This window comes from Cryptomeria japonica, chromosome 3 (assembly GCF_030272615.1).
Source record: "Cryptomeria japonica chromosome 3, Sugi_1.0, whole genome shotgun sequence".
In the NCBI taxonomy this organism is placed as follows: Eukaryota; Viridiplantae; Streptophyta; class Pinopsida; order Cupressales; family Cupressaceae; genus Cryptomeria; species Cryptomeria japonica.
This window is the reverse complement of record NC_081407.1, coordinates 469,890,575-469,913,534: the sequence shown is the minus strand read 5'-3', so window position 1 is coordinate 469,913,534 and position 22,960 is coordinate 469,890,575. Positions and strand designations below refer to the sequence as shown.

At 36.0% G+C, this 22,960-nt stretch overlaps 1 protein-coding gene across 3 annotated transcripts in view; it reads left to right on the top strand.

Annotated features, from left to right (window-relative positions):
- LOC131041373 (histone deacetylase 5) overlaps window positions 1-12,373 on the top strand; it is a 223,456-nt gene extending 211,083 nt beyond the window's left edge. For 2 of the 3 annotated variants that reach the window (XM_059218409.1, XM_059218411.1), the window contains one exon: window positions 11,784-12,373. In XM_059218409.1, coding sequence (XP_059074392.1) covers window positions 11,784-11,949 — 166 coding nt within the window. In that variant the 3' untranslated portion in view covers window positions 11,950-12,373. The remainder of the gene's footprint in view (window positions 1-11,783) is intronic. The other variant, XM_059218410.1, reaches the window with a different exon arrangement.
- Window positions 12,374-22,960: the final 10,587 nt, after the last annotated feature.

The following is a 22,960-nucleotide window of genomic DNA, read 5'->3' as shown; positions in this document are numbered from 1 at the left end:
TACTTGAGGTTACCAAACCGTTCATGCCATAGCTTACTTTCAGAATTTGAATGAGTAAGCAAGGCATAGAAGGAGATCTTGGCACAAAGTGGGAGAATGAATAAAGCCTTGAATTGTCATTGACTTGTCCCACTGCTACTAAGGCATCATTATCAAGTTCTTTTACCACAACTGAATCAGGTGTAAACTCAACCTTTTTCCCATTCCCATAGTGAGTGATTTTGTAGATAGAGAGAAGATTGGTAGACAAGTTAGGAACATAAAGAACATTCTCAAATGTTCCATCATCCATGGCAACCGGACCTTTCCCTTCTACCTCAACTTGTGTATCATCAACTATGTAAATGTGAGGTACCTTAGATGGCTCCAATGAAGAAAACTGCTCCTTTGTAGAACCCATGTGACGAGAGGCACCGAAGTCAAGTATCCACTGTTGTGAAGAACCTACTTTAGCCACAAATGCTTGCCCTTTTCCCTTGGACTGCGAGGGAGTAGAAGAAGAAGACGATTCCCTCTTCATTTAGGCGGATGGCAAGGTGATGTTGTTTTCTTAAGGAGATTTGTCAATTCATCAACTTGCTTGGTGTGGCAACAATGCTCATCATGACCATACTTCTTGCAATAAGCACATGTTGGTTTTTCCTTCTTATGTGTATTCCCCTTCTTGGAAGAGAATGAAGAATTGCCTTGTGATGGAGAGGATGATTGTACTTTTTCCTGTTGTGGCTTTGACTTAGATTGCTTTTGCTTCTTATTGGAACCTTTGCCTTGATTCCCTTGATTCCCTTGATGTGCCACCAAAGCCTTGGACTTTGAAGACTTGAGAATCCCCATGTTCAACAACTTAGATTGTTCCAACATCAACATTTTTGTGAAAGCATCAAATGTAGGCATAGTGTAGGAACTTCCCACTGTCAAGCGATGGGTTTGGAAGTTAGAAACAAATGCTGCATATTGGGATGGAAGTTTGTCCAACAAGTTGAATATCAATTGAGCATCCTTTTTGTGAATGCCACAATCCTTAGGCTTTGCTCTTAGCTCATTTGCCTTAGTGACATAATCTTGGATTGTATCAAAACTCTTGGGATCCAAGTTGGTGAGTTTATTGTCAATCTTGTAGCCTCTGATTTCATCAACTTGACCATACAATTTCTGAAAGATTTCCTAAGCCTCTTTGATTGCAGTACACTTGTCAATGTGAAAAATGAGGTCATCTGATACATATTTTCTCAAAGTTCCAAGAGCCATGCAATTTTTAGTGAGCCATTCTAATTGAGCATTAGGATCAACCTTAGGATTTGCTGGTGTTGTTAATGTTCTATTTATGTAATGCGTGAGTCCTTTTTCCATTAGTTTACTCCATGCTTTAATTTTCCATGATGCATAGTTATGTGGAGTTAAAGGTGGAAATTTATGAGGACCCATAGCAACAAAAAATGAAAGAGCACAAGGAAAGAGAGGCACAATCACACAAGACACCCCCCAAATTCACTCAATCAAAGAACCCCCCAAAAATGACGATTTGACATTTTATACTTAGTGCATGTACAATGGGCCACTTGCAAAAAATGACAAAGTGGACTTTTGATTTCAACTTTACAACTGCCTCAAATAGGCCAAAAGAGACTCAAACTGATAATGCAAGAGATCTAAACTAAGATCCAAGCAAATTACAAGTACCAAGTAGGCCAAAAAAGACCAATTTTTGAAAGTACAATATCCACTCAAAATTACTGCAAACTGATGACAGTTTATGAAAGCTGACGAAAAATTATGCACTTTCAAAAAAAATAACACCTGAAAAGGAGGTCAGATGAGCCCGAACGAAGCCTTTGAAGTTGCAAAATTGAAGATTGGACAAGTCCAATTGTGAAAAATTGGAATTTTTGAAAAATTTGTCCACCAAAATCAGAAAATAACTACTACTGTGAAGAGCACGAAAAATTAGCCCAAAGAAAAAAGAAATTGCATCCAAAAAGGAGCAAAATTGAACAAGTTATGGGCTTCCAAAGTTGACCCTCAAAATAAAAAAGCTCAATGAGAGGGGGTCTAAGATTTTTCAAAAAGTGTTGACGCAGGCTGACGTCAGCAATTCGCTATGCTAAATTTGACGACTGTATGACCGTTAGCAGGCTGTCACACCCCTGCTGACTGTACGAAAAGCTGACGTGCCATTGTACGAACATATGATTGGGCGGTACATGTGGCGTTGTACAGACAATTGATTGGGCACTGTACGAACAATTGACTGGGCGGCACATGTGGCGATGTGATGTGGCAGGTCGTACACCTGCTTGGCAGTTGCATAGGCGCTAACTCAAATCCTCGTGGCAGTATACGTGGCAGCGCTAATTGATTTGTCGGTACACTTGTGTGGCAGCCAGGTGGTAGATGACGAAGTAGGGTCAGCAAATTTGAGGCCGCTGTGTGGTGGTGTTGGAGAAACCAAGGATGGCGGTCGGTGATGGTGGTCTTGGGTGGAGCGGTAGGCAGATGGTGCTCGGCTGGCTGGAAAGTGGTTGGTGAAGCAGTCGGTGGCACCGGAAATGAATGCTGGGAAGGAGCTACCGGAGCTGGCTGAGGCGATGCATGGAGTCGGCAGTTGCAGAGGGTACCAAAGGTACAGTGCTGAGAAAACTGTCGATGGGTCCCAGGGGTGTGGGCGCAGCGGGAGGAAGCGACCGAAAAAGGTATGGCCGACCGATGATATGAAGCCAATGGCGACAATACTGGTCCTTGCAAAATTGTGTAGGGTACTGCGTATGGGGGTGGGGGTCAACATACCCCCCACCCTGCCCTGAATATATAATAAATGATTTTTTGTAAAAAAAACTTTTTACAATGAAACCCCCTTTTTTTTAAAAAAAAATATTTATGCAAATTAAATAATTTGACATCTGAAATAATAAATTTGCAGAAATAAATTTTTATTTTTTTTGACAAATCCATTCTGCTTAGCAAAAAAATGCACTTTCTCCGAATATAGGCGAATTTATACTCGATTTTTATGGAAATGACCATAGTTTTAAAACTCGTGGACTCGCCACGGACTCGTGAGTCCATGGGAGCCACGAGTCGACTCGCCAAGGACTTGCAAGGCGAGTCCTGGCGAGTCCATCTGAAAGACTCGCGAGTCTTTTGCAAGGACTCGCGCGAGTCTTTTGCATGGACTCGCAAGTCTTTCAGATGGACTCGCGCGACCTAGAAAAAAAGTCATGCAAGCTTTAAAATTGAGTTTAACATGTGAAAAAATTTGCTCTCTCTGTCAGGATTCATGTATGGAATATGTCAGGATGTTTGAGAGTGGTTTCGGACCTCCACAAGTTATAATGCAAAATCTAGTTTTTGGAGGATTCTTCAATTTTCTAGACTTAGTCAAATTTTGGGATCCTTCGACGATGCCCCTTGACCCCAACTTGGGGGCGCTGCCCCCAAACCCCCGTCGAAAAATATAGGGGGAAATTGCGCCGATGGAAGTAGGGAAAATTTAACCTCTGAGTCTGATTAGGCTCCATATAAAAGCATAATTAGCATTGAAGAAATCTTGGTATTATACATTTTAGAGTTGAAAGTTTGAAACTATGAGTATGTGACATGTGTAATGTTTCAATTATGGCTCTTATGTTCTCTAAATGCATTAATTTCTTTATGTTTTTTTGTAAAACTACGGTTTTTTTTTTTGCCGAGTCCTTGCTGAGTCTTTCACGAGTCTTTCACGAGTCCGAGTCCGAGTCCAAATTTTTGGTTTGCCGAGTCCGTGGCGAGTTTGAGTTTTTCAACTATGGAAATGACCTCCCAGACGCAATGGTGAGGTCAAAAACGTTGTAGGATGCCTCCAAAACAAGTAGCACCTCAAATCAATAAATAGAAGCCTTCAAAAGTGTCTCCCAAAAACTAATCAATGAAGCCCCAATGGCTCTGATACCATGTGAGATTTTGCCAAGATCAAGGGCACAATGAAAAGCACAAAAAAGAGAGACAATAGTTTGACAAGAACAAACTGTATTCTCATCAATATGCAAGTATGATCAACTGGGTTAACCAATACAATGAAGATGAGTTTGTTTATATAAGCAAGGCCAAATGGATATGTGAGCACACAATCATGACATGTGGCTCAATGAGAAACAAGGGTAGGTAAGAATAGGTAGGGGTAGGTAGGAGAAATAATATAATATTCCACAAGAGGTGGATCACCCACCGAATATGGAATGTAACAACAAGATAAGACCACTAAAGGTGGAATTTCTCCTACAAGCATCATCCCTATGTGCACACTTCTCTAACTATCTCATATCCAAACTACGATGAGATGTATTATCCTAAGTCAACTTAAGTAAAGTGTAATTATATCCTATAAGAATAAATAATTACACCAACACTTTTAATGTTTTTTCATACTTTCATTAGCTTTTACATTTTGTAAGCTTGCATTTATTTTTATTTATTTCTAATTTCAAAATGTGTAATTTCATATTATAGCGAAAAAATTGTAACAAAGCTCGAGTTCAGTGGGTGGGGTTTACAAGACTCAAAACCAAAAATTTAAAGTTGATAGAGGTGTTGGTTGGAAATTTTGTACATCTGGGAAAATGTGCAAAATTGTGGTTTTAGCCACAGTGTGTGAGATATACTCTCCTAATTTCAAAGGGAAGGCTCCCCCTTTGCTTTCTACTTAAACAATTCAAAAATAAACTCTTAACTCTAAATTTATTCTAAATCTGGGTGAAACTCTGTTTTGTTCTCCTTTTTTAGAAAAAACACTTATTCTTTTCTCTTCTTTCAAAAAAGAATCATAGCTAAAAGCACAAATAAATAATGAAGTAAACTAAATAAAGAAGCAAAGTTTCCATAAAGGCACAAAGTCCTTTGTTGCTTCTCCGGGATGGGAAAACAGAAAGAAAGCTCAAAGTCTTCAACTATCTACTCTCCTATCAACCTTTTTAGATGACTTTCTAGTAACCAAGCACATTATGTACCAGTTCAAAGTCTGACTACATGATGCACTTCTTATGCACAAACATAGAAAATAAAAGCAACACAAAGTCTGCAAGTTACCCCCTTTGCTTGAGCGCCCTACAATAGTTTCAAACATGACGAGCAACTCAAATTCTGCAGTATCAACTCTGAAAACCAATCTAAAACTCCAAATGCAATAAACAACTCAAAGTCTGCAAGATTGAGTTTGAATCCCTCTTGTATAATACCTCAAAACTCACAATCAATCTCCAAAATATGTCGTCACATAACACTGTGAATCAACACAAAGTTTGAAAGCAATTTGCCTCTTTTAATTGATTGCAATTTGATTTACTTCTAAGCTCAAAGTTTTAGAGTGCACATACAAACTGGTAGAGTCTTGTTGCATTGCCAAAAGATATAGATTACAATAGACCCCCTCAAGTATTTATAGGAGAGGAGCCTTGAGAAAAAGGTGGGAGGATTCCAACCAACTTCAGAAATTCTCTCAACCACCATGACTTATTCCAACTACAGTCCTAATTTAACTCAACTTGTAGTTGCTTTACATGTAATTAAATTTTACACTTGCAATTACAAAACTTGTTTTTACTTGTAACTTGTCAAAACCAAATTACAAGTGCATAATTGAAACTATTCTATGTGTTCGAAGACACGACTCTAACTACACCATCCTTTGTCTGTGATGATCTTCATGCTGCTTTAGGATTTTAGAACTTGAAGTATTCAGGATTAGTTAAGACATCTTGAACCGGAACGAGAATTTGCATCCTTAATGATCTTTGTGTCCTTGGCCAACAAACTTCAATCTTATCTGCTTGCTTGGGGTAGTGCTGGCTTTTTAGGAGGGAAGTTCTTTGCAAGGCTGAGGTGAGAAGTCTATCTTTGTCTTGAAAGCATCCTATGCTCTCAATCAATCATATCACTTATCCATCTCCTTGTATGGCTCCGTCATATTGTTGTTCTTTCTTTGTATCATCCTCCAATCTTGGAATTTGCTTGCAAAATAAGGCCCATGCTTGAATTTATTGATTTGGTAGGTCGTGTGTGCAAACATGACTGACAAGGGAAGGGACAAATTGATGCAAAAATGGGCTCACAAGTGAATTTCGGGTTTTGAGGACTGCATTACATGTGTAGAAAAACAAGAGCATTGACTTCCAATTGTGGAGAATGGACATGCTATTTCAAATGTGTAATGGGAAAATACAAGTTTGCACTTGTAATTGGATCCTAGAGACTCATTTTCAAGTGTTTTTGAGTGCATTTTGGACCAAATGCGAGTTTTGGGAGGTGGAATGCGAGTGAAGACCAACAAGCTTGAAAAGGTGAAATGACCAATGCAAATGTAGGGGAAAACCTTAACGCTTCCACTTGTAATCGGGTCTTGAAGAGCCGATTGCAAGTGTACAAGCTTGCATGTTTGGGATGTGCAAAATGGAAGAATGCAAGTTGGGAAATAATGCTGAAACTTTCACTTGCAATTGGGTCTTGAAACCCCCATTGCAAGTAAGCATGCTTGTATGATATTTATTAGCTTGCAAAGACAATAAAAAGACTTGCAATAGAAAAATAAGCACCTTCATACTTGCAATCAGGTCTTGGAACCCCATTGCAAGTTGCAAGAAACTTGCTTGTAATTCGGTCTTGAAACCCCCATTGCAAGTTGCAAAAGACTTGCAATTCGGGTCTTGGAACCCCCATTACAAGTTACAAGAAACTTACTTGCAATTTAGGTCTTGGAACCCCCACTGCAAGTTACAAAAGACTTACTTGCAAGCAGTGAAGTCAAAAAGTTCCTACTTGCAGTGACTTAACTTGCAATGACAACAAAAAGTTCCTACTTGTAGTGATTGATCTGAAACCCAAAATTGTACAAAAAATGGCCAAAATGAAAGCCAAAAGTAACCAAAATTTTCATGGAGATAGAAGATAATCTCGTGATTGATTTATCATCAAGAAACATAGACTTTCCACCTTGAAAAGCATGCCTTAGAGCCTTAAAATCACAAATTTCATATTAAAATCTCTTTGCAGTGACTTCTCTGAAACTCGAAATTGAAGAAAAACCCAACTTTAAGACAATGAAAATTGACAAAAATGGAGGTGAAGGACTTGGATTCATCAATGGATTCCTAGGTGATTGAAAAATGCCTTGGAAAACGTGTCTAGAGCCTTAAAATCTCAAATTTCAAGTAAAAATCTATGGGGTTGTCTCACTTTGTGCAAGTTCAAAAATTAGGACAACAAGAGGATCTCCTTTATGGAATTATACTATAATGCTTCAACAACTTCCAGGAGGTGGGGGATATGAATGGAATTGTAATTTTTGTAAAAGCAATTATAGGTGCTCATATTATTGAGTGAGACGTCACTTTTGTGGCCTTGCTGGGAAAGAGATTAAAATGTATGAAGGACCAAATAAGAAAGGGTTGTTTGCCACAAAAATAATAAGATTCATTAGAAAACAATAAGTTGATCAAGCTCTAGAAAGAGAAAAATAAGAGCTAATCCATCCGCAAGCAAAATATCAATGACTTTATCCAAAGGTCATCGACCACTATCAATAAAGGCCTCCCATCATCCTTTCTTGGAGATCCCTCTATGCATGATGAAGTAGAAGATCCCAATCTTTCCTACAAAAGAGGCCCATTGGACAAGGCATTTAAAATGGAAGTAAGAGATAGTGCAGAGCAAAAAATTGTATGTTGTATCTATGCCAATGATCTTCTTTTCAACTTGGTGAGATCGCCATATTGGCAGGAGATGGTGGCGACAATCAATAGTACACCTTCTGGTTTCAAAAGTCTTGGGTATGAAAAGGTGTTCATCACCTTATTGGCAAGAGAGAAGAATTTTGTAGAGACACCACTCACATCGGTTAGAGATTCTTGGGTTGAATCGGGTGTTTCTGTTGTTTTTGATGGATGGAAAAATTGCAAAAACCATCCATTAATAAATGTTATTGCAGTGTCCTCCAAAGGGGCAATGTTTTTTAGGGCAGTTGATTGTGAGGGGCAACTAAAAAATGCAAAGTTCATTTCCAAAATCTTCATTGATTTTATAGAGATGGCGGGTCATGAAAATGTTGTCCAAGTCATTACAGACAACGCAAAGGTTTGCATGGGCTACAGGTGCTTTGGTTGAGCAAAGATATGAGCACATTTTTTGGACACCATGTACTGTACACTTCCTTAACTTGGTGATGCAAGCAATTGGCACTCAAATAGAGTGGGTGAAGGAAATATACAAAGAGGGTGAGGAGATCCAAATGTTTGTGGCAAACCACCATATGTCATGAGCCATTTTTAGGAGTTTTTCAAAGTTGGAATTGCTGAAAGAAAATTTAATTTATCTATTTAATTTTATTTATGCCATGTTTAATATGTATATAATACTTTTTAATGTGTTATTGACATATTTTTTACATGATCCTAGGTTGTTGAGACCCGATTTGCATCACATACAATAGTGATGAGACGACTTTTGAAGGTGAAACATGCATTGAGTGTCATGTAACCAATTGGGTGTTTGGAAGGAGTCAAATTCAGAAAGGGCCCAAAATGTTAAGTCATTGATCCTGGATGACAATTGGTGGGATTGTATGGAATGTCTTGAATTTCACATTCAGGTTTATTGATACAGATACAACATGTCTGGGGGAAGTTTATGATGGCATGGACACCATGATAGAAAAAGTCAGAGTCATAATAGCAAAAAAAGAGAATGACCCCAAAGAAATATTTTTCAAAAGGGTGGACAAAATCATTCTTCATCATTGGAAGAAGATGACCACGCCATTGCACCTCCTTGCACATGCATTATCTCCCAGGTACTATAGTAATGATGTACTTTCTTTACCAGGGAGAACTTCACTATATAGAGATTCTGAACTTGCTACTGGGTACTAGCGATCATTCACTAGACTCTTCTCAAATCCCGAAGTGGTGGATCATGTGAGGAGAGCGTTTGGCTTGTTTATCTTAGGAAAAAATCATAGTCCTTTTGCTATTAATGACCAATACAAAGTGGATGCTACTATATGGTGGTACCTACATTGTGAAGATTATATGTTCCTCCAACCTCTTGCAATCAAGATTCTATCACAATAAGTTTTTTTTACTTTTTATTTTTAGCATTTGTATTGTAGACTTTAACACTTAACATTCTTTAATTTATTTTGCATTTTTTCTATAAAAGTTTTGTTGGTTTTCTCTCCAGTTTCAACAGGTTGCAAGTTCTTCTACTGCTAAACGGAATTGGAGTACATACTCCTTTATCCACTTAGTGAAGCGTAACTAGTTGGCTTTAAAAAGAGCAGGAGACTTGGTTTATATTCATTCTAATTTGCGTTTTCTAACACACAAGGAACAATAATATGAGGATGGGTCAACAAAGCACTATCCCTGAGTGTACCAACTTGGATGCAACTATTGATGATCTTGCTAGAGTCACTATGGATGATGATGCCATTCTTACACCTGATACACCTAGGGACGTAGCTATTCCGGCTCCAAAAACACAGTCATTTGCATAACACGAAAGTTAGTTGCACGTTATACACCATTGATTTTGCAAGCTACGGCTGCGATTTTCCAAGGAGTCAATAACACGATGTACAATTTGACTGTTTTGGAGCCAGTTTAGCTTGATCTAGATCCTTTTGATTGATGAAGATAAAAGACAATTATTATTTTTAATTGTCAATTTTGTAATTGTAATGATTTTCATTTGTATTGTGAACCTAGACCTATATGATACATTGATATATACTATATGGCATATGACATAATATGATAATATTGAAATTTTGAACTATCAATTGGCATTTGGCATTGATCAATGATGAAGTAGCATACTATTAAATGTATTTAGTTTTATAGTTTTGTATATTTTAGCATACTATTATACAGATGAACCTGACCCATGAACCCAAAGGGCAAATTTTTTTTTGCCCGAACCCGAACCCGAGAACCGGTAATTTAGCTGAAGTCGTATCAAACTCACATATGGATACAAAAACTTCCATCAATAAAAATTAAACATTTAATTTGATGTGTTTGTGACACTTAAATATATAAAGAACAAAAAAAATATATTATTTTTAATTTAATGTTATTTTTATTACAAGATTAGTACGTTAATATTCTTCATAAATATATTTAAATACAAAAAAATATTTGTTCATTGTTTTAAATGTATATATAAATATATAATATAATAAAATAGTAGTATAATAATAGATTAGAAATAATATTGTTAATTATGAGGGATTTACCTAAAATCTACTTTTTGCTAAAACGAATATAAAGTAATATAGTGATATGATAATATAATAATAATAATGTTGTAGTTTCAATACATTTGTTTTTACTTTGGTCAAGAGTTTAAATATAAAAATATAATAACCTAATAATAAGAATATATTAAAACATAATAATATAATTATATTTTATTAATTAATATTAATTACAATTTTAACAATATAATAATTTTTCAAGTGGATTAATAAACAAATATTTAATAATAAGAATAATTTAAAACATAATAGTATAATCATTTCTTAATAATAATTTAATATTAATTACAATAATAATATGATAATTTTTCAAGGAATTAGGTCTACTTATTCAATTTATTTGGCCTTAGATTGTTTTTATTGTGCATAGTAGTAAAAATCTAAGTCACAAGGTTCGAATTCGAATTCGAATTCGACAGCCATGAAATTCGGATGAAATTCGACAAGGGACAAATTCGAAAAAAAATTCGGATAAAATTCGCCTTCTATAATTTTGTTTATTTTTAAATATATGTATACTTCTAATAAATTATCAGAATAGCGACCCTTGTTGGAGAAAATCCGAGGGCGATCCAGCAGTTGGAGACACCCATGACCCAATTGATACAAAGCATATACAAAGAATACCCACGACCAACTGAGTTGTGTTTAGAGGCGGATAACAGTGCTTTATAGAGGAAATTCGATTAAATTCGATTTTTTTTATAGAAGTTTGAAATTCGATTAAATTCGAACCTCATCCATGAAAATCGCCGTATCCTGTGACTTAGGTAAAAATCATATCAGTGAAGGCCTTTCTTTGAATTACATAGACCCCAACAATTTGTAGTTGAAACTTGTAGTATTTGTAGTTGAAATGTGTAGTTTTTGGAGGTTTTGTTATAATTTTTATATAATATCTGTATACTGATAATAAAAGCAATGAAAATTTGTTTATATATATATATAATACATACATGCATATACATACATACATAATTTTTTTGGCATTTTTTAATTGTTCTCTCCTACTGTCCCTAAAGAAATGGCCGCCTAAGAAAACTGTCCTGGAAACACGCTCCCCTGTTCCTTGCTGTACCTCTAAGAATACGCTGGGAGTTTCTATCTCTGGATATTAATGCTAAGCATGCTATCTCTGTTTTAACATTTGTTTTCTTTCTAAATTATCCATGCTAATCATTCAGACAGATTTCTATTCAGCGCCAACCTGTTTGAACTTCTCCACTTTATTCCTTGGAAGATAATGTGTTTTATAATCATGTGAAAACCAACATTTATCAAAACATTTAGAAAATCTATCAAGTTTATCAGAAAACAGTAAAAAAAGTAGACAGTGATGTATACAGACACACATCCAGATTTTTGTACCTTCCATTCAGTAATTTGTGATTGCTTGCGATATTCGTTTATCGGTTTTGAATTAATATTTTGGGTTTGTATGCTCATTACCTCTCTGTTGATTTTCTAGGTGGAAAATTTCACATTTTTAACTTTGCTTTCGCAGGTGTTCTATTTCTGATATTGAGAAGTTCAAACATGGTCAACTAGTAATATGCCCCCCGTCTTCAAAATATGTTAATGTTCTCCTTAAGGGTCTTGTTGATGGGAGAGGACTTTCTGAAGGTGATGCGATAGCATATATTGAAGAAGCATCAAAGTTATCCTTATAAGGAAATTATTATGGCAGTATGTACTTTACGAGGAATAGAGCTGCAATTAAAATATGTCCTCTACATGTTGTAGGAATAATTTATTGCATTATGGACGCTCCAGTGTTTTAAATGCAACTATCTGTTGCACCCTCACCTATAGACAGCATAACTTATTGTATTGTGTGTTGTGCCTTAGTTACATCGCTGAGAAATTTATGCAGGTTATTTTTGTGTAATGCCGAGATCAAATGAAGGCTTCGAAGGCATCTGTACAGGATCAAGGAACTTATTAAAGCGTCTTTGCATGTGTGATTGGTGCTTTATGATTGAACAAGATCTACACAAGCTTTAACAGAATCTTGTGTTTTCATCAGTTGTTGATGAATTGATGAACTATAATAAAAATCTTGAAAAGGAAAAATGGGTGTTTATTTTTTGAAAAGGCCTGTAAACATGTTTGTTGTATTTAAGTTGATAATTTTATATTGAAGGGCCCATTTTTCTCAGTCATGATCTAACTTGCAATTAAGGAAGAGATTGTACCTAAATCAGCCAATGGAAACCAGTGAGTTGTGCACCTTAAGAACAATGTTGATGTCATCAGTACTATATATATGTAACATGGGGTTAAGTATGGTGGTGTGGAGGACAACACTTTAAATCAGCTAGTAACCTACGATGTTATAATGAACACGTAACATAATAGAACAAATTAGAACTTATAATACAGTCATGTCTATTTACTAAGAACGATTACAGTATAGATGAATACAATGGTAATTCCCTCAATTATAAATTAAGGATGGTCTTAGCCCGTTTTTCTAGATAGAATCAAAACTATCTCCCTTTCCCTTCTAGAGGTAATATGTATATGATTTGATTACAATTAAGCATGTTTATAGAATGTTTATGTTATGAGCATTTTATTATAATATTATGGACCGCTCTGATTGCTATGTTAACGACGTTCCCACCCGAGTGAGTTTGAAATCTCCGACCGATCCTACCAAGGCCTCTACACTAGAAGGTTCGGACCCCCTGCCCCGCCTCCCCTCGCCTCTTGTGGGTGCCGCTGTAGCAGACGGTTTGGGTGCCCTCGTGGATGCCCTACCTGTGGATAATGGTGCTCTTGTCCATCCTGATGCTTTGGCCTCTGCTATTGCTGATGGTGACCCTATTGTGGGAGCTAAGATCCCTCCTAGACCTCCTTTTGTTGGTAGGCACAACTTTGCTTGTGTGGTCAGATCTGTTGTTCATCCTCCCTAAGGGGATTCATCCTCTTCCTTGTGCCAAGTCCTCCCCTATGGTGGTTTGTGGATAATATTGGTTTCTACCAACATTGTGCGTTGGTGTGTAGATTTGTTGGGTTTTGGTCTTCTCTCCCGGACCTCCATCGTTAGGTAAGGGATTCCCGGAAGCCTTTGGTTGCTCATAGCATTAAACTTTTTCGTTGTGCTAAAGTTTTTTTTATTGCTTCCTTTGCTTCCTCTCATGATCGTGATCTGGTCTTGGGCAAGTTGTGGGGTTGGGGAGTTCACTCTCTCTCTGTCAAGCCTTGGACAACTTCTTCTAACCCTCTTACGAAACCACTTAATGTGCGTCTGGTATGGGTTCACCTTCCTAATCTTCCCCTTAATTTTTGGGAGCATTCTTGTTATGAGGCCATTGGTAACTCTATAGGTTGTTTTTTGAAGGTTGATGATACTACGTCTTCTATGGGTCACTCTACCTTTGCTCACATTTTAATCGATATTGACATCTCTTTGCCTCCTTGGGTATGTGGTTCTCATGGTTGGGGATAGGCCTTGGACTTAATTGTTGGATTTTGAGGGCCTCCCTTTTCGCTACTGGAGATGCTTCTCAATGGGTAATTTAGCTTCAGATTGTTCTCTTCCACATCACAAAGGTGTTGTTACTTGGTGGAAAGATGATACTGTTGATCACTTAATTGTCTATGCTTCTCATTCTGATTTTGTTGGCTCCTCTTAGGAGGATGATGTCTCCTCTCGGGATAAAGTTGTAACTCTTATTGTTGCTGAAGCTTCTATTGACCCTATTGATACTACTGTTGTGTCCTCCTCCATCCCTGAGGCTCCCACACCTGTTGCTCCTATTTTGCAGCTCAGATCTACTCTTGTCGAATATGTTCCTGACGCTATTCTACAGCAACAGCCTGTTGTTGTTCTGCAACAGAAGACTGTTGTTGTTGATGATAGAAACTTTGCGGGGTCCTTCTCAATTCTTTCTTCTTTTGAAGGTCCCAATGATAGTATTGCTTGGATTGTGGTTTGTCGCAGGTGGAAGGGGAAGTTTTTCCCCCCTCCCCAAACCCCTCATTGTCAAGGCTTAGGTATTTCTCCCCATTCTTGAGTTGGGTTTTGGGTTGTTGTAGGTTCGATAGGTTTTTTCTGTTCGCTTATCCGACCTTGTTTTCCTCAGGGTTTGCACCCCTACTTTGTTTTCTCTCTTTTGTCGCCTATGGGTTGTTGTATTAAGGGTCAGGACCCTTGTTTTGTTGCTTTCTTAATAAAAAACACATCAAAGCATTTTCGTGTTTGTTTGTTGGATGTGAGGTGATGTCATAGTGCCAATAGGGAGGGCCCCAAATATAATTGAGGTTGGTACTAAGCATCTATATTGTGGAAGACCTATTAATGTTACACTTAACATGAGATCACCAACATGTAAAACACTGGTTTGCAAGAAAATATTTGTGTGATGTTGCTTTAGTTATGCTAATTTACATTGTGTATGGAGTTGGGTTGTGGATGTGGCTTTTCATGGGCCTAACAATGTAATCAAGACCAGTCTACAAGTTGTTGAGGCTGGTTTCATATCCTTCGTCCTTTTTGAGGAAGAAATGACACTTATGGCAGTGCCTTTATGTTAGCTGTGAAAACTGGGTCTAATTTGTTGAAGGTATTGCCATAGGTTGCTATTTGGTCACGATAACTATGAATAATTAATGGGTAATCATGTCTAATGTGTATAGTAACGATCCCAATAATCCTATTCTTTATCATTGTTTATGCATGTCTCATATCTAAGTCACAAGGATGTTGAGTTGTGTGTTGCAAAAAAAGGGGAAAGTATTTCTTGGAGAGCATACTATTGATTGTTTGGTAGGATGAAAGATATTTATCCTTGAGTACACATGATAAGTTGTAAGGACCATAACCCAAAGGTTTGATATTTTAATGCGGACAATTGAACATTCTTTTTGTAAGATGCATATAGACCCTAAAACCTACCCTAAGGACATAGAGTGTGTGATATGCATACCATTTTTCTTTCAACTCAAATGTCATCACACTAAAGTATGTTGAACTTGTAATTGTTGAATGTATTATGGTGTGGCTAATTGGAATCTAAGATGTTTGAAATGGACTTTTGCTTGAAGAATTGTGCAAGGTTTTGTTGTAAAACTATGGTAATTCCCATACTATGTGTACATGTATGTTTTTCAACATACATTATAAATATTTTTAGCCTTTGTTTGACTAAATTGGTTGCCCCATATGTTTGAGAGTGGATGATTGTAAGCTGGTGTAATCTAGTATCCACTGTTTCCCACTTTTTTAAAGGGTTGATATAGGTAGAGGAGTGTAATTGAGTATCCAAGATACCCCATAAAGCATGAGAGAGATTTCAGATACAAAATGCACCCTACTTTGGTGAAATTCTTGCTTTGTATAGGTGGTGAATAGCATGGTTGTCACTTTGCATAGAGGATGAATGCATGATTGTTGTGGTGAACTAGATCATTTTAGCAAACAAATAGCTCGTTGTCGAGGTCTAGCATTTGCTATAGTGAATGAAGAGTTTGTTGTAGTCTACAAATGATCGCTCGACAAACATGCATTTGCCATAGTTTGAGGCCAGTTCATCGATTTCTAAATTTGATGAATTTATTACAAGTGTAGGTTGAGAGTTGCAAAAATGACCTCAAAATCATCATTTCTAGATTTTGCATTTTTGGATGCAATTTTCTCATATTGAAAATTATATGCTTTTAAGTGTATTTAGGTGCCAAAAGAATAAATATTTTTGAAGCTAAAAGTACAAATTCTATGAGGAAAGGATAATTCCACATTTCTCCTTTCAAACTATCACAATCAAAGTATATGTAAATTTCCATGCCTATTTTTTCATCCTCATTTCAAATTTGAATTACATCTTAGCACTACATTTATACAAAACCCATCCATTTCAAGCATTGGATTAGATTGCATTATAACCAAACCTAGAATATGTTGATTACTGGGATTTACATTTAAACCAAATACACAATGGACAATCTCTCTCTCTCTCTCTCTCTCTCTCTCTCTCTCTCTCTCTCTCTCTCTCTCTCTCTCTCTCTCTCTCTCTCTCACACACACACACACACACACACACACTTACATTTAAACCAAATACACAATGGACAATCTCTCTCTCTCTCTCTCTCTCTCTCTCTCTCTCTCTCTCTCTCTCTCTCTCTCACACACACACACACACACACACATCAACTTGAAACACAATATGTACATTAGGAATTATCTTTTCCTATAAAAATGAAATGAAAATTTGATAAAATTATTCAAGGTTCTACTTAAGGAGACCTTTGTTGTTAAGTGATGAGTTCCAAACTCCACAAGAGTCTCATGGCTAATAGGAGAAAGCCACCTCTCAAACATATAGTGGCGTCAACCTAGAGAATTTCCCAAGGGTTTATTACTTTTAAACAAACACAAATTTCACAGTGATTGGCCAATATGTATCATAACTCAAGGGGATTGAAACATTAAACCAATGTATCTTCTCAAAGAAGAAATCACGAAACATTATTTCCATACCCAATACCACCCATCATATCAAAAGCACGTATTCCTCCAATAGCATCATTTCTACGCAATTATGACTTCTCAAGATCCAACCAATATGCTCATCTCTTTATTTTATTTGAAACAAGATAACACTATTTACACTACCAAATTTATATTTAAAGAACATAAATTTTCTCAATGACTTTCCATCAATACTATTCAATGTCATCAACATATGCTAAGGCTAATCAACCCAAAGGGTGGCTCCTAGTAATCAATTTAAATATAATAAAACTAAAAGATAGCTTCACAAATATTATCATGCCCATTTTCTTCGCATTAAAATAAAAACAACAATCTCAACATTATATCTTTCAATACATTTTATGAGAAAAGTAAATACATTTATATTTGTACAATACACAATAAAGAACACATAATAATCTCATTTTCTTTTTTAACGCACATCAATCATAGAAAAATGACAACTAAAGGTGTGGGAACCTACCTTTTAAAAGTTCAAGCTTGCAAAAACGTTGAAAGAAGCTCTCTTCTCTCTTCCCCAAGCTTTTAACTTCCAAAATATCAAGTATATTCAAAACTCTCACACCTCTTTAATACTCTCTCCCAATCCTCGAAAAATGAAAGTATAAAAAATGTGTTGCAAATCCCTTCCTAAACCAAGGGAAGTGGTACTAAAGTAAATGCAATGACTCTTCTCAATTTAATGTCTTTGGATTCACATGACAACCCCAAAATCAATGCATCATCTCACAAAGCAATAAATGACCATAGCTATTACATGTAAACCCATAGGAGCTGGCCTTCCCAAAGCAAGGAATGGAGTGCATTTCACTTAACCCCCTTGAAAGGTAAGTGGATTGAATTGAATACTTAATACTCAAGTCTCCATATCTTAATGAATTCATGCTCTTCCCAAGACATGTAAGGTTAGTCAAATCCTTCTTAACACTCAAACATGCATCCACAAGTGTCTAAGCCTAAGATAATTGGGTTATGAATCACTTTTTTCAAGCTCCCAATAATTCATAAATATCTAAATTTAAATTTCAAATTAAAGATAAAAGCATGACAATAATTCACTTCATACTATGCACAAAAATAAAATAAATAAATAAATGCAAGGAAACATGAGTAGCAAATATCACATTAAACTAGACAATTTGACACCACTAGAAAAAGATAGTCAAGGTCTTGCTACTACACGATGTGGAACAAGATGTTGGGCAATCCTTGACAATATGTTGATTCCACCATTGGGCAACCTAGAATTTCTTTCTCACTTAGTTCACACAATAAATCCATCGTGGTTTAGTATTATAAATTGTACTCCTTTAAATTAATGAGTCCAATTTACACTCTCCTATCACTCATTTTAATTTTCCTACTCTATGCATTATAGGACCTTTCCTAGCATTAAATTAATATTTAATTCAAGATTGAGTCCTATATTACTTTAATACATCAACACTTTCCCATTTGGGCCCTTATTTTTAAGTGTGCCATTTATCTTATATCATTTTAAACTCATATATGTCCTATCTCATTTTGAAGTTCAATGCACCTTTTCCCCACTTAAATATCATCATTTTTCATATAAATTACAGAGTTGGTATTAGGGCCCTATTATCTTGTGACCCTAAAAATTCAAGCCTATTTTTTTGGGACTATGTGGCCACATAGTTTGATGCTTTTTGGCTAAAATTTTTGGTGGATAATATGATGGCGTTGACATTTCCAAATCTATCCTCAATATGTGAAAATGATTATCTTAAGTTGGCCAAAAGGTGAACTAACTTTGAGAACCCTATATAAGATATCACTCCTAATTCATTGTCTCATCTCATTATTATCCTATCATTCCAATTCACGACCAAGTATTATTCTCCAAGAGAAAATTTGATTCTAAGGAGCAACAAGCTACAACAAGGCATCTTCAATTATGTTTTCATGATGGATTTTATGATGATTTATTATGCTATTGCATCAACACGTGGAGGACTTATCCTAAGAGCATTGCATCATCAATTGAAGGTATAATCACTTCAATTAAACATTTTCATTTAAACACTACATTTCAGATTTATATTTATTTATCATAATTGTTGTAGGGTTGAGTCCAACCATGGGTCTGATTGAGGCGAGCCTGTACAACCCAACACCTTTTTTATCTTTTTGCGCATATCTAGACTTGGAAACATGTTTCAAATTTGGACTAAGGATACATGAGTGTATTACAGACTGAGACGGAAATAAAAAACCCGATTCAACATAAAAGAGAATGACTAGGGTGCCTAATGCCATAGTCCAGGTGGTTTGACTTGAAAGTTGATGAAATAGAAGATTGGAATTTGACCCTTATTTTGCACCTGGACACCTATAAGGACTATGACACCTAGCCCCATAGTCCACCCATTTTGAGCTTAGAATTATGTGATAGATTTCTCTTTGCATCCCCTTTCTAGATGTGGGTTTTTTCTCTGATTAGCAGTTTTGTATTTGTTTGTTTGTATTGTTTATTGTCAATTTAGCCTATCTCTTTGCATCTATCTTATCTAATCAATCAAATCAACAAAAAAGAACAACTGATCAAAACTACAAGTGCACAACTCTCCCAAGGGTTTGAAGTTGGGCCTATTGGTTGTTCTCTAATGTAATTGATGGGATTGGGTTTGATTCCTAGTTTGCATGTTTAGACTAGTGAACCCCTTTTTCCCTACATTATACATGGTAATGATTACCAAAACACTATAGTAACATTAAAACACTCACATGCATAAATAGGTAAAATATATATACATAGCATATCTACTTACTAGTATACACATAACATTTTATTATTAATTATATCTCATAGTTAGAATCCAATCCTTACTCCATTACCTCAATAATGTTAAATCCACATAATAATTAACATTTATTAAATTTGATATCATATCTTCTATTCAAAGTTTACTTAAAATCAACACCATAATCATAATATGATTTAACTACTAATTAATATGAAGGTAAAAGTTATGCTAACTCTATACACCTAAATAATTCCCTAGGACTAATCCATCATCATCACCTACTCTATTTCATCACCTAGTCCTCATTACCTAGTTCATTTCATCACCTAGTCTGATTCCCCTTCACCTAAAGTTCACAATTAATTAAATAATTCATATTATTTAATTAAACATCGTTTTAAATAAATATAATCATTTCCACCTATTATCCACCTCACCCATGTGGCTAAAATAATTAAGTAATATTATTATATAATAAGGCCTATATTCCATCAACACAATACATGAATGAAGGGTAGACAAGAACACTTGTCCTTGTAGTTCCACTATTCCCTCCAACAAGCCTAAGAATCTAGTCTTACTATATGCACATGTTCCTTATTCCTCTCATGGTCAAACTAACTTGCTAAAATTAGTAAGTCAATCCTAGCCATTGATATTCTAACTACCTCCATCTCATCCATTCATTCCCTTCTTGAACCTAGGGATGTCCTCTCAGGAATTCTTCACCATTAATCTCATCCTTAAATCTTAGTTGGCCATTCATTCTTCAAAAAATCTCTAACGTTAGCATTCCTCTTCATTTCTCTTCCATTATCTTTTGTGCTAAGTACATGTTGTCAAAACATGCAACTTTGAGCAAAGGAGCATCCACATACCATCATCAAATAGAGCACATCTTTTAACAATGGAAGTTTTTGTAACATTTGAGTTTGATATGCTAGATGATATTGTTGAGGATTATGTGGATGATATCCTAGGAAAGTCCAAACTTGCAGTTGATTACCCAACCATTTTATGTCGTATTTTCAAGAGGCTTAGTGAATATAAGGTTAGAATGAATCCCAAGAAATGTGTCTTTGCAGTCACATCCAAAAAAAATCTTAGGATTTATTGTCTCTTGATGTGGCATTGAGGTAGATCTAGATAAATAAAAAATAACATAAATTCAACCTCCTCAAAATCTTACATAGTTGCGTGGCTTGCAAGGGAAACTCCAAGATATCAAATAATTCATTGCCTAGTTAATAGATAAATGTCATCCCTTCACACATCTACTTTTAAATAATATAACCTTTGAGTGGGATTAATGATGTCAAAAATAATTCAATCAGATTACGGATCAGATTAAGTAATACATGTCTAATCCTCCACCTTTAGTGGCACCCACTTCAAGTAGGCATCTATTGTTTTACATCTTAGTTACACAACATGCCTTAGGTGCCCTCTTAGCTCAACATAATGATTAGGGACAAGAAAATGCTATATATTACCTTAGCAAGTCAATGATTGGGTGTGAGCTCAATTATTCATCCATGGAGAAGGCTTGCCTTGCAGTAGTGTTTGCCACATATAAACTACATTGTTACATGCTAGTGTTTGAAACTAGCATTTCAATGGCATATTCAACATTTACAAGTCTTTGGAGATCACAGTCAAAATAGGTCAATGATGAGTTCCTTACTAAGAATGAAAAGATTATACAAAAGTTTTAGGATTAAGGTGTCTCAACCTTTGCAAATCCTAACATTGATTTTGTTCTATTTATTTATTATTTTAATTTATTATAATTGCCTATAAATGTCTAGTCATCTAGTGGGACCCATAGTCTTGGTGGTAGCCTACTTGGAAATGATTGTATGACACATATGTTGCACATGTGGAGGTAGGCATCCCACTTTGAAGAACTTGACAAGTGTCATGTTATGACAATTTTATGACGGGATTCTACAACACACTTACATATGACCGCCTATGATAGATTCTATGACAAAATGGTCAAGTGGCAAGAGATACCTTTGCATGGAGAAGGTGGTTGTTCAATTTAGGTTATGATGGGTAGTAAGAGAATCAACTAATAATATTCAATTGTGACAAATTGTCTTATAGTTGTAAGTGTTGTAAGTGTTGTAAGTAATGTAAGTTATGATAGTTGTAAAATGTGTAAGAGCATCTATCATACCTCAAAATAGTAAATTTTGGGTGCCCAACTTAGAAGGTGTGAACGGGGAGTCATTTGGAGATGTACATGTGTCATTTGCATGCTTTTTGATGGCCGAAAAGTAGGGCCAAATGTTTTTGCATGACCCAATCTTGTATCTTCATCTAGAAGCTACCTCTTGGTTTGTATTTCTCTATATAAGGTAGCCTTGGAGAGTATTAGTTATGTTATGTTTGTAGGTGAAGTGTTATGCTGTTTAAGATTTGGAAAGAAAATTTGCACAATCTCCCTCACTAGATTAGTGTTAGGAAGCATTTTCCGTAGCTTAACTTCCTTTCAGTTTGTATTAGAGCTTGACTAGTTTTGGTCTCGTTGTTGGCTGGCGGGTTTTTAATATTGATCTCATTTTGAGTGGGAGATTTTGCAAAGTATTTTCAAAATCTTGTTGCAGGAAGAAGATGACAAGCACATCCACAAAAGTCGATATGGAGAAGCTTAATGCCAGAAAATTCAAACTTCAGAAGTTGAAAATGGAGGATATGCTTGTGGATAAAGATCTATGGGCTGCAATATTTGGAAGAAAACCTTAGACTATGAGTGAAGAATCTTGGGATATGATGGATTGCAAAGCTAAGGAACTAATAAGGCTTTGTTTAGTAGACTCCATTTTGTTGAATGTCCATGAAGAGAAGACTACAAAAGAACTTTGGAAGAAGCTTGGAGATGTTTATCAATCTAAATCCCTAGTAAACAAGGTTTTCCAAATAAATAAGATGTGTTATATAAAGATAGAAGATGGAGGATCAGTTGTCGAGCATCTGAATGCATTCAACATGATTATTTCTCAATTAAGTTATGTTGGTGACATGATCGAGGAGGTAGATTGTTGCATGTTTTTGTTATTTTCTTTGCCTGACTCTTGGGACCACCTTGTCATGGCAATTGTGAGTACAACCACCGCATTCATGATGGATGAGGTTGTATCATAGTTACATTCAAAAGAGATGCAAAGGAAGACTTCTGAGACAACTAAGGAGGCTCTTGCAGTTCATGGTAAATTGAAAGAGAAAGGCAAGAAGAAGGACATGAAAGACGAAAGAGGCAAATCCAAATCCTATGGGAGATATAAGCCTCTTGGGAAGTTCAAGGCAAAATGTTGGAACTATGGAAAAACTGGTTACTTCCACAAATACTGTGAGGATGAGAAAAAGAAGAAGAGACCCTCCAAATTAGATTCAAACAAATCCTCT